Here is a 13737-nt window from a genome sequence, read left to right as displayed (position 1 = left end):
CTTGGAGATTCAAATGAATATCTGATTTGAACTTTCCACTTAGATCAATAACTGGACTTACTAAGGATAGATTTTGGGGCTGATACAAAACATTGAGTGCTGCTCCATTTGTCAGAAGTTCCATTTATATTTGCAGTTTCTCAGTTTTATAGCAATAAAGATTTCAAGATGGGGTGCTAATACATTACAGTGTTAAGTAGCAAACACAGTCTTAACAGCCATAATTTAGCTCAGTGAATTTATCTTTATAATAAAAGTGAACTGATCTCTGAACCCTTTAATATAACTGGAATGTAACATCGTTCATATTAATTAACTATGTAGGGTTATTTTGAACCACCAATCAACTGTAGAATAAAGCCCTCCAGCTGTTTAATTTTCCTTCTGCATGACATATTATCATATTCAAAGAGTTCATAACAGGAGAGCAGAAACCCATGAAATTATAATTTTTGTAGAAATGATAAACAATAATTGAATTCAGAACTGTAAATTGCATTATTGACTGCAGGGGAGTTGAAAATCCTAAGTGCATCTCAGCAACTTCCCTGACATGACACATGGTCTATTGTCTCACTTGGTTTAACCAGTAGTTTTATTTGCTCCCATAAAGCGCTGAATTTCTTTTGTATTCAGATATGCAAATTATTTTCTCTTTATTGTAATGACAGCATCTATTCACTCTCTTAAACATGTAAGAATGGAAAGCTATGAAGCATTTGAATCGTGGACATTGTCGTCATGGCTGGAAAGCTATTCTGTGTCTCAGTGGTGACAGTATTGCTTGTGGTTATGATGTGACAGCATAAATACAAATGCTGATGCAGCCTTCATCAGTAACCATATTGTTCTAGTAGCATACTCTGTAACAGTTCTTTCTTGCGTTTTCAACTGTGAAAGAATTAACTTGAACAGTAACCTAGTTTTAATGAGGAAGAAATTTATGTGTAGGACTTGCAGTAGTGCAATCTCTCGAGTCGAGTATGATGTTCTCCTCAGGGGTTGTCTGTCAGTGTGTCCTCCTGTGGCTGTGGAGGCTGATCCAGGATCCAGAGATTCTGGTGCAGTATGGGCAAGAGTAAGTGGTGGCTGTGGTTCATCGTCAGGCTTTTTGTTGTTTACTCTCTCTTTTCGCAGCTACCTCTTGTTCTCTATGGCATAGCAGAGGTCGTTCTCATGTAGCACGTCTCCCTCATGAATAGATTTCCTCTGGTGTATCTACCAAGTGCAATGTTTTTAGATGTAACATTGAATTTCTTCAGGCTGATTTTGATGTAATTTTTGAAGCATTTCCTTTGCCCATCAGGGACTCGCTGACCTTCTGTCAACTGGGAGTAAAGAATCTGTTTGGGGAGACACGAGTTAGGCATCCCAATGACACGAACTATGTATTATTTTACGGTGGTGGAGATGCTGTTCATGTTAGCCTCTAGTACACTGGTGTAAGTGCATCTGTCCTTCCAGATGATCCTCAAAATCTTTAAGAATCTTCAGTGGTATTGTTCAAGGGCTTTCAGAAGCCTACAGAGTAACATTCCGGCTCAGTTTTGCAAGTCAGTTTAGCACTTACTGACTGAACAATATGGCCCAGGTATTGCCGACATTTCCAAGCGGGTCCGTGTGCAGAGATCCCTGTGTCATTGTCCGAGCTCCACTGCTAATTTCCTCGCTGAACTCTGCCTCAAGTTCAGTGGTGTAGTGGAAGCTTGCTGAGGTACCCCAAGTGCTTAATGCTCGTGACTGCAAGCATTATCCACATATTGATTCACTGCTTTGCCAATGGTATAATGGCAAGGAAGAAAGCTCATTTTTACTTTTTTATGTTTGCTTTAATGGTTTTAATTAGCATTTCCATAGCATTTGACTGTTTTTGTTATGATGCCAAGTAGCTAGCTGGACACTCACCCAGCACTGATGGAAAGCATGCAAGGAACTGGTCGATTACAACTCGGGACCATTCACATTGAAGTCTGGTGCTGATGCCACTACACCACCAGCCAGCTAGGAATATGGTGGTAATCGAGGCAAATACAGTAGTGACATTTAAGAGCCTCTTGTGTAGGCACAGGAATGTGCATAGAATGGAGAGATATGAGCATTGTGTTGGTAGAGGGATTGGTTTAATCAGATGACTGTTCAATCCTCTCTATAGATACTACCTGACCTACTGAGTTCCTCCATTATGTGCTACTCTAGTTCAGTTGTGCACTTAATTACTAGTTTAATTAGTTTACCATAACATCATGAGCCAAGGGTCTATTCTTGGAGTCGTAGAGCACTACAGCACAGAAATAGGATCTTCGGCCCATCTGGTCCGTGCACATCCACCACTTCCACTGACAGCTCATCTCACACTCTCATGACCCTCTGAATAAAGAAGATCCCCCTCATGTTCCCCATAAATCTTTCACCCTTAGCCCATGACTTCCACTTTTCATATTGCCCAACCTCAGTGGAAAAAGCCTGCCTGCATTTGCCCTGTCTACACCACTCATAAATTTGTGTACCCCTATCAAATCTTCCTTCATTCTTCCAGGCTCTGGAGAATAAGGTCCTAACCTATTCAACTTTTTCCTAGAACTTAGATCCTCAAGTCCTGGCAGCATCCTTGTAAATTCTCTTACTATCTTATTGACATCTTTCTTGTAGTAGATGACCAAAACAGCAAATACTCAAAGTTAGGCCTCACCAATGCTATATACAACTTCAACATACCATCCCAATTTTTATATTCAGGACTTAAATTTATGAAGGCCAATGTGCCAAAAGCTTTCCTTACCACCCTATCTATCTATGACACCACTTTCAAGGGAATAATGGATCTGTATTCCCAGATCCCTCTGTTCTACCGCACACCGTAGTGCCCTACTACTCACTATGCAATTCCTACCCAGGATTGTCCTCACTAAATGCAACACCTCACATTTGTCTGCATTAGATTTCACCTGCATCTTACAGTCCATTTTTCCAGCTGATCCATATCCCACTACAAGTTTTGATAGTCTTCCTCGCTGTCCACTACACACCTAATCTTGGTTTTATATGCAAATCTGATGTTCAAATTTACCACATTATCATGCACACTCAGATTACAAACAACAATAAACCCAACACTGATCTTTGTGGCACTCCACAGGCCGCCAGTCAGAGAAGCAACCATCTACTACCACTCTTTGGCTTCTCCCATAAAGCCAATGTCTGATAAAATTTACAACCGCATCTTGAATGCCAAACAACTCAAGATTCCTGACCAACCTGCTATGTGGGACTTTATTGAATGCCTTGCTAAAATTCATGTAGATAACATCCACTGCTTTGCCTTCATCAATGTTCCTGGTAACTTCCCTTAAAAACTCTACAAGGTTGTTTAAACATAACCTAACACAAACAAAGCAATGTTGATTATCTCTAATCAGTCCCTGAATATCAAAGTACTTATATATCCAGTTCCTTCGAAAACTATCCAATAAATTTCCCACTACTGATATCAGCCTCATTTCCTGGCTTATTCTTAAAGCCCTTCTGAAACAATAGCGCATTAACAATCCTCCAATCCTCCAGCACCTCACCTTTGGCTAAGCACATTTTAAATATCTGTGCTAGGATCCTGCACTAGCCTCTGTAAGAGTCCAAGGGAGCCCATTGTCAAGCCCTGGTGTTTTATCCATCCTAATTTCCCTCAAGACATCAAACAGCTCCTCATCTGCAATCTGCATATGGTCCATGACCTTACTGCTGCTTTGCCTCACTTCTATAGCCTCTGTGTGTATCTCCCAAGTAAATACAGATGCAAAAAATCCATCTAAGATCGTTTCCATCAATTTCAGCTCCAGGAATAGATAACCACTCTGATCTTCCAGAGGACCAATTTTGTCCCTTGCTATCCTTTTGCTCTACCTGTAGAAGACTTTGGGATTCTACTTTACATTGTCTGCTAGAGCAAACTCATGCCTTACTTTAACCCTCCGGTGCTTTACTAATCAATGCTAATTGGCCACTGTAGTTCCCTGTGTTTTGGTGAATGCTAGAATCTGCTGGGAGTTGATGGGAATCATCCATTCTTTATGTGCTATGGTGTATGACATGGGCAACCACGGTTTTTCCACGACCATGATTGTTCTTGGCAAATTTTTCTTCAGAAGTAGTTTGCCATTGCCTTCTTCTGGACATTTTCTTCGTAAGACAGGTGAGCTCAGCCATTATCAATACTTTTCCAGGGTTGTCTGCCTTGGGTCACCGGTTGCATAACCAGGACTTGTGATATGAACCAGCTACTTATATGATCATCTACCACCTGCTTGCAGGGCTTCATGTGACCATGATCAGGTGGTAAGGAGACTAGCAGAAGGAAGGAGCACCTTACCCCTCCTTTGGTAGAGACTTATCTCTGCCTCGCTATCTCTGTTGGAAATATGGTGAAAATAAAAAAAAATGAGATCAGACTAGGATAAGTGCAAGTGGATGGTGTAATGGTCAATTTGGACTCAGTAGGCCAAAGGGACTGTTTCTATGCTATATCTGCTACCTATGACCTTGGACAACAAAACAAACCACACAGATCCACACCTGTTTAAGTTCAGAGCTATGAAGAATGTGAGATGCGGGAGTGAAGTCTATTAAGCGACATCTAGAGCAATAAATCACTACCCACCCTGAACCCTGAATACAGTAAATGAAATTTAAAATTATGCTGCAGATGCTAGAATATAATCTGAAATACATACAGGAAATGTGGAGAATTCAGGTGAGGTGATATCTGTGGAAACAGAAATCAATATTTCAGGTTGAAGCCACTTGGTCAGAGGTGGGAATAAGGGAGAGCACATGTTAGTTTTAAGTTACTGAGTGTCTGGGGAGGGCTAAATCCGAGAAAAGGCACCTCACTCTATTGGATATGTAGTAGTTCCTTTTTCCCATCCATTCCTCCTTCCACCCCACCCTATTTGTAACTCTAAATTGTTTTCTCTCCTTCCCAGTTCTGACAAATGTCTTCAGCTTGAAGCTTTGATGTTGTTTCTCTTTTAACAGACACTCTCCAACCTGCTGAGCATTCCCTGGTTTGTTTTTGTCCTAACAAGTATAATTTGGGGAATGGTCAAGAGCACACTGAACTGTAATATGGCAGCCTTTTCAAGTGTGTCTTCACAGAGCTGAGTACCATTCAAGTGTAAACCACAACCAATTTCAGCATAATTATGTGGCTGAAAACTTGATTCTGACAGGCTGATAACATATTGTTATTATTATTATTTCATTCTTGGCAACACCAGCATGATTTGCCCATCCAAGTCGGCCCTTAAGGGGTGGTGAGCTATCTTTCTGAACTGGTGTCCCTGTGTTGAACGTGCTGCTGCACTGTTATTAGGCAGGAAATCCAGCAGCGGTGAAGGATATGTGGTACGTGTTCAGGCCAAGGAGGTGTGTGACTTGAAGCTGATAAAAATCCCATTAGTCTATGGGTCTTTGTCCTTCCAAGCTGTAGAAGATTGAAAGATAGAGACAATGAAACATTGACTGATTGTTGGAAATGTATTTATAGATATAGTATGGTTTGGGAACCTGGTGCTAGTGGAGAAGTGTGTGCATAATTCAAGAGTGGATGCATCGGGCAGATTGTCTTATCCTCTACGAGCTTCCTGAATGATGCAATGTGTCCATCCAGAGACGTGAATCACATTCCTGAGTTATTAATCTTGATAACATCAATAATAAAAAACTACTGAAAGCAGATTACACAATGTTGTTCTGACCTTATTGGGAATTCCTCACTGACTCCTGACTTGCATGCTCAGTTTGAACCAGACAGATATGGCCTCTGGTGGAAAGTTGCACTTGAAAGCAATATTGAAAGGGTCTTGTGTGTGTCCTTGGAATTCCAAAATGAAGCCTGTGCTAAGGGAACAGGGTAGGGGCTGGTGCAGAATCTTTTACTGCAGGGATAGTACATCTGGATTTCACTATGAACAAGTATCAGTGAAATGCCATTTTGGAATCAATCACCTCAGCATCACTGTGCGTCCTTTAGCAGAAGTGTGACCCTGACAGCAGGTGGAGATGGACTGGCTACATGAAGGAATTCCAACAGCCACTGTAGTGTAACTGTGCATCATCATTTCTATGGGCTCTCAGATGAATCCCCGTGGTGCCCTATTGTCCTAGAGTTGTCTTGAATGTTCTACTAGCCACAATGATATCACCATTTCAATTCTGTGACTTGATCTCAGCTTTATATTACCCCTTAATATCTCCTCAAGACCTGTCTTCCATCAAAACTTGCTGTCCCGAGTTGAACCACACACTGCAAATGGGTTTCCAAAATCCCTTGTCTGAAGTCTGCTCAGAAGCCATTTTACTTTCCGCTCAAGGGTTAACCTCTTGCCACAAATCCACTAGACCTTTCCTCCTTCACTACTGTATATAAATTTATTTCATTCATGTGCAAGTCAGGCCAGCAATGGAGGTAGAAATCTGCCTGTGTAACAATTGCTTTCTTGGTCTTAATACAGAATGGAGAGTTTAATCTTTCTTACATCAAGCTCAAAATGAAGCAAGTATTTTAAAGTGACTCTCCATCTCCAATTCCCCACGTTTTAACACAATTCTAAAAATAAACTGTTAGAGTAACTCTCACTGCTAATCAATCTCATTCTTTGCTTTCTCTTCAGACTGGCCAGCAGCGCTGGTGGGAACAAGAAATCTCCATGAATACAATGATCCAGACAGGGGAGTTAATCACACACAATCTCACAGAACTCCTGAAGCCGGAGGCCTACGAGGTTCGCCTGACACCTATTACACGATTCGGGGAAGGCGATTCCACCATCCGAGTCATTAAGTACACCGATGGTAAGAACTGTCATGCAATAGTATTTCGCATTCTGAAAATTGCTGCAGAGAGCCATGAAAATTTGAATTGCTTGAGGTAATTTATGCAATTGATTTTTGTTGCACATAGCTTTAAATCATAGAAACTAACATTAATATTACATGCGCATATAAAGCAATCCATTTCCATGTTGATTTTAGTGAGCTGAAATACTCCTTGATTCTATGTGACTCTTCATAATAGGATCTTGATAGGTTTTCATAGTATGGCTTTCAATGAATTACTAAATATATATCCAGTCTCCTGTACCAGAGTTTTCTCAAGACATGCAATGATATCAAAAAGTCACCAGTTATAAATTGCGAACAAAGCAATGGACATCAAAACAATATGAGTTGAAAGCCAAGCTGTGCAGCATTCCAGGAGTACTAGAACCTTTTGTGAATACCCTCACCTGTTTGTGCTACATTCAATATATTTTACCAGAAAATGAATTGCATAGCATCGTCTTTATATGCTCAACCCACTCCGATGTTAATGAAAAATAAATCTTACGGAAAATAGGAATGTAGCTGTACAATTCCACACAGTTGATGGTCCTGACACCTTTGTCGACCTCTCTTTACTGGCCCCACACAAACTTCACCCACCAATCTGGGCTCCTCCACTGTGATCAGACCTAACCTTTCAATTACCAACCTCAATCTCATAAACTCTCCAACTACAATCAACCTTAACCCCTCTGTCCATACACGTCATCCTGTCCACCTATGATCAGCTTTCTAGCCACTGATCTTGACCCTTCCGCTCATAATTAGACCTGACACAGCTACAGATTGCATTAATGTTATTAGCCTCCTGATCTTCCTTCCAACCCTTTGCAATTTCTCACCCCACCTCTGCACAGTCTCTGCTCTCTCACCCTCACAAGTCAACTTGCAGAGTTTCCAGTGCACAATCTGCAATATCAAGCATGAAAAGCAAAGGCCTATGCTCACTCAGTCTTGGAGCTTGCTGTATTGGTAAATTTCCCAGAACTTACAGTTGGTTCATGCAAAGTCTTTATGAGATCACTGCGAATAACCTGTTTAACGTGCCTAAACAAGCATCTTCAAATCCCCAGGCAACAGACAATTGATGAAGGTAGAGCGGTGGATGTGGTGTATATAGATTTTACTAAGGCGTATGACAAGTTGCTCCATGGTTGGCTCTTACAGAATGTCATGAGGCATGGGATCGATGAAAATTTGGCTGTGTAGATTTGAAACTGGCTGGCCCACAGAAGGCGGAGAATGGCAGTAGGTGGAGCATATTCTGCCTGGATGTTGGTGACTAGTGGAGTTCTGCGGGGATCTATTCTGGGAACCCTAAACTTTGACTTTTTTTTATAATTGACTTGAATAAGGAAGTGGAAGGGTATGTTAGTAAGTTTACAGATGACATGAAAATTGGTGGTGTTGTTGGTGTGGAAGGTTGTGTTAAGTTACAAAGGTACATGTTGCAGGATGCAGAGCTGGTTGGAGATTTAGCTGATGGAGTTCAATCTGGAAACATGTCAAATGAAGATCAAAGCTGAAGGCAAAGTACAATGACAGGGTCCAAATCCATAGATACCTCAAAGTTGAGATGTAAAGGCAGTGTATGGAATGTTGGCCTTCATTAGTCAGGGGATTGAGCTCAAGAGCTGTGAGATTATTTTGCAGCTCTATAAAACTTGTTAAACCACACTCAGAATATTATATTCAGTTCCAGTCACCTCATCTTAGAAAGCTTCAGAGAGGGTGCAGAGAGTTATCAGGATGTTGCCTGGATTAGAGAATATGAGGATAGGTTTAGTGAGCTAGGGAGTTTCTCTTTAGAGCGAAGGAGGACGAGAGGTGATTTTGTATGAGAGGCATAGCAGAGTGGCCAGGCAGCGTGTTTCCCAGGGTTGCAATGGCCAATACGAGAAGACATCTGTTAAAGCTAAGTGGAGTGAAAGTTTAGGGGAAATCAGAGGCAGTTTCTGCCCTCCTCCCCACCACCCACCCCACACAGAGGATGCATGGAACACACTACCTGGGGTAGTAGTAGAGGCCAATGAGGGACATTTAAGAGACTCTTAGAAAGGCAAATGAATACAAGAAAAATGAAGGCTTATGGACTATACAAGAGGAAAGACTTGAATACGATGGTGGAATAGGTTAATCCACACTCAATGTCCAATTAGGGATACCTGTACACTTGCTCATTAATGTAAATATATAATCAGCCAATCAAGTAACATACACAAAATGCTGGAGGAACCCAACAGGCCAGGCAGCAACTATAGAAAAATGTACAGTCAACATTTCAGGCCGAAACGCTTTGGCAGGACTGGAGAAAAAAAAGCTGAGGAGTAGATTTAAAAGGTAGGGGGAGGAGAGAGAAAATCACAAGATGATAAGTGAAACCTGGAGGGAGAGGAATGAAGTAAAGAGCTGGGAAGTTGATTGGTGGGGTGAAGTGAGAGAGGGAAAAGGGGATGGGAAATGGAGAAGAGGGGTGGGGGGTGGTTGTGGGCGTTATCGGAAGTCTGAGAAATCGATGTTCCTGCCATCAGGCTGGAGGTTACCCAAATGGAATATAAAGTGTCATTCCCCCAACCTAAGTGTGGCCTCATCATGACAGTGGAGGAGGCCATGGATGGACATATCGGAATGGGAATGGGAAGTGGAATTAAAGTGGGTGGCCACTGGGAGATTCCGCTTGTTCTGGCGGATGGAGTGTAGGTGCTCGGTGAAGCTGTGTCCCGACCTAAGTATCTACGTTAAGTTTCACCGATGTACAGGAGGTCACACCAGGAGCACTGAACACAGTAAATGACTCACAAGTGAAGTTTCATCTCACCTGGAAGGACTGTTTAGGGCCCTGGATGGTAGCGAGGAAGAAGGTGTAGGGGCAGGTGTAGCACTTGTTCCGCTTGCAAGGATCAGCCAATCATGTGGCAGCAATTCAATGCATAAAAGAATGCAGACATGGTCAAAAGATTCATTTGTTCTTCAGGCCAAACATCAGAAGGGTAAGAAATGTGATCTAAATAAGTTTGCTGATGACACAAAAGTTGGTGGTGTTGTGGATAGTCTGGAGGGAGGGTTGTCAGAGGTTCCAGCATGAAATCAATAGGATGCAAACCTGGGCTGAGAAGTAGCAGATGGACTTCAACTCAGATAAGTGCGAAGTTGTTCAAACCGATAGATCAAATTTGAAGAATTTGAATATAATATTAATGGAAAGACTCTTGGCAGTGAGAAGGATCAACGAGATCTTGGGGTCTGTGTCCATAGGACATGCAAAGCTGCTGCACAGGTTGACAGTTTTGTTAAGAAAACGTATGGTGTGATGACCTTCATCAACTGTGGGATTGAGTTCAAGAGCCATGAGGTAATGTTACAGCTATATAAGACCTTGGTCAGACCCCACTTGGAGCACTGTGTTCAGTTCTGGTCACCTCATTACAGGAAGGATGTGGATACTATAGAGAGAGTGCAGAGGAGATTTACAAGGATGTTGCCTAGATTGGAGAGCGTGCCTTATGAGAACAGGTTGAATGAACTTAGCCTTTTCTCTTTGAAGTGATGGAGGATGAGAGGTGACCTGACAGAGGTGTCTAAGATGATGAGAAGCATTGATTGTGCAGATAGCGAGAGGATTTTTCCCTGGGCTGAAATGGCTGAGATAAGGGGGCATAGTTTTAAGGTACTTGGAAGCAGGTACAAGGGGGGTGTCAGAGGTAAGTTTTTCACACAGAGAGTGGTGGGTGTGTGGAATGCACTGGCAGCGATGGTGGTAGAAGCAGATACATTAGAGTCTTTTAAGAGATTCTTTGATAGGTACGTGGAGCTTAGAAAAATAGAGGGCATATAGAAAATAGGGAAATTCTAGGCAGTTTCTAGAGTAGGTTACATGGTCGGCACAACATTGTGGGCCAAAGGGCCTGTAATGTGCTGTAGATTTCTCTGTTCTATGTTTCTAAGTTATTTTGACGATTGAAGGATTGTTGGTAACAGATGGAGTTCTGATTAGCTCAGAAACTGCTGCACTCCTAGGATTTTCACACACAACCGTCTCTGGAGTTTACAGAGAGTGGTGCAAGGAATATAAAACATCCAGTGAGCTGCGGCTCTGCAGGCAAAGACACCTTGTTAATGAGAGAGGTCAGAAGGAAATGGCCAGACTGGTTCAAGCTGACAGGAAGGCAACAGCAACTCAAATAACCACACATTACAACAATGGTGTTAAGAAGAGTGTCTCTGAACACACGAAATGTTAAGCCTTGAAGTGGGAGACCATGAACATACACTCAATGGCCACTTTATTAGTTACAGGCAATACCACAACAAGGGACTGTACTGTGCCGTGTTCTCTGTTTAATAAAGAGTTACTATTTGTTAACTGCTGAGGATTGTTCCTTTTACATGGATATCAAACAATGAAAGTTTTTAATTATAGTGTCTTTTATTACTTCAGGCCATCTAAAACCTGTTTCAACTATTTAAACATAGCATTACATGTACTGAAGTGCACCTCACTATACAGCAAGGTCCTGAAAACTACTGAAATATTGAACAGATAAGTTGTTTAGTGATGTTGGATGGAGGGCTTCGAAGCTGCCAGGCATCTTGTACATCCATCTGGGAACAAATCACCTGAAAGACCTCATCTCTGATAGTGCAGGACTCCCTCCAATCTGCACTGGAGTGCCTGCATCAATTACCTGAAGTTCAAGTTCAAGTTTAATTGTCATTGAACCATACACATGGTAAATGAAACAGCATCCTTCCAGGACCAAGGTGCAAAATGCAGAACCAACAGTCACACACAACACACAGAGTTATGATAGCTGAAAACCATAGAGTCACAAAAAATGTATATAGCCCAAGTCCCTGAGTGTCTTGGCCTGCAAACTGATGGTGTAATAGTCCTCATCATGCATCAGTGCAGTTGCAGATGAATGCATTCCAACTTACAAGCCCTAGAGAAGTGCTTGAACCCACGCAACCCGCTGACCAATAACTTTTGCTGAGCATGGTGTCATTATATTTGTCCAGCAGAATGTCCAGCAAACTTGATCTTATCCCAAGAATTTCCTTAACTTTTGGACTCCAAGTTTCAGATGACTTTATTCATCTTTGAACAATTCTAACATAACCTTCTTCCAATGCAAAGTTCAAAGTAAATTTAAGATTCATTTTTGCAGGTATTCACAGTTGAATAGAATCAATAAAAAACTACACACAAAGACTAACAATGAATGTGCAAAAGATGACAAAATGCAAATGAAAAGTTTATAAGTACTGACAAATAATGTTTACATCCATGTAAGGAATATCATGTTACTGTGCAGTGAATAATTTATTCAAATTGTATAAAATCAGCTTGACCAACACCAATGCAACAGAAATATTGCATCACAGATATATGATGTGGTCGCAGTTAGAAATATACAAAGGTCATGGTAATGAATGAATAAGTAAAAGCTCCAGTTATAGTGTCCATAGGTTCCTTTCTGAATAGATGTCATTAACCTGAAACATTAACTCTGTTCCTCTGTTCACAGATTCTGCCTGTCCTGTTGATTATTTTCAATACTTGGTTTCATTTCATATTTCATGCACCTGCAGTTATAGTTCTTCAAAACAAGTTCCATCTAGCCGGAGTAATTGATGTTGCCCTGATGGGTGGCAATAATTTATTTATTTACTTAGTGACACTGCATGGAACAGGCCCTTGCTTGAAGCTCTCAAAAACCAATGCCTAGCTCACTGCCTTTTGAAATTCTTTCAATCTTTAGCTGCAGGAGCAGCTTAGCTAATTCGAGCTAATTGTGGATCATGCAGCATTTTGGGGGGAGTTTCTAGCTTTAAGCAGCTACACCATACATATTTTCCATTTATGAATACCAAGCTGGTTTTTATGGGAGAAAGTGGCTTACTACTTGATGTTGGTACTGTTAATTCTCAAGAGACCCAGCAAGTCGTTTCTGTTCATTTGTTTAGCAGATTTCCCTTAACATTGTGCACTATTTGTAGAAAAAGTTCTTGTAATAGTAACACAACAATGGAAAGCTCAGTATAAAGTAATAAGGTGCTCAATATATATTAAAATTTCCATTTACAACATCTGGAAAATTAGTGGCAATATTATACAAATGTTTTGGCTACAAGAGGATGTCATTTATTAAGCAAAATGTTATAATTTCCAATTCTATATGCAATGTAGAATTGGACTAAATTGCCAATACTTACGCTAACAGGACGTTGCTGTTACCCCAAAAGTGCTTTTATAAGTTATTGTAATGTTTGTGTTCACGTAATGATTGGGATTAGCAAAAGAGACTGAAAACACAACTATTACTTGCTCCTGGGGCTTGATCCAAAAGTTATTAACATTGAAGTTTAAGATTCTTTGTTGCTAAGTCTGAAATCCTAACCCAATGTTATTATAGATGACTGAAACAATCCTATTGGACACTGTACTGTAATGTCTAGAAACAAATCAAATGCAATCAATGCAATGAGTTCTGGATGCAGGATATAATGCGCCGACAGGACTATATTGCAGCTAGTAACTGGAAATATATTTCAATGCCAAATTTCTTATGTGAGCTTTATGGAATTGCTAAATGATACCAAGAGTTGGCTTGAACGTTGGGTTAATTTTGGCATGGCAACAACATATCTGTCAAATGACTGTTAAAAAGTCTCAGTGACTTATTTAGGAAGCCAAGAGTTTATACCCAATTCGGGTAAGCAAGCATTAATTGTGTGTTTGTGTTTCTTCCATACCTACCTCTTCAATTAAACCATTGTTTTACTTTCTGAGTAACGCACAAAATGCTGGCAGAACTCAGCAGGTCAAGGAGCATTTATGGAGAAGAATAAGAAGCTGAT

General features: G+C 41.0%; 1 protein-coding gene across 1 annotated transcript in view; it reads left to right on the top strand.

The window, feature by feature from the left end:
• Positions 1-13737, top strand: part of mdga2a (MAM domain containing glycosylphosphatidylinositol anchor 2a) — a 1018846-nt gene that overhangs the window by 882231 nt on the left and 122878 nt on the right. Inside the window, exon 11 of the mRNA XM_072270903.1 lies at positions 6666-6846. Within this exon, the coding sequence (XP_072127004.1) occupies positions 6666-6846 (181 nt within the window). The remainder of the gene's footprint in view (positions 1-6665; positions 6847-13737) is intronic.

Source organism: Mobula birostris, chromosome 1, assembly GCF_030028105.1.
Source record: "Mobula birostris isolate sMobBir1 chromosome 1, sMobBir1.hap1, whole genome shotgun sequence".
Classification (NCBI taxonomy): Eukaryota; Metazoa; Chordata; class Chondrichthyes; order Myliobatiformes; family Myliobatidae; genus Mobula; species Mobula birostris.
Note: the sequence above shows the minus strand (reverse complement) of the source record. Positions and strands in the feature narration are given on the sequence as shown.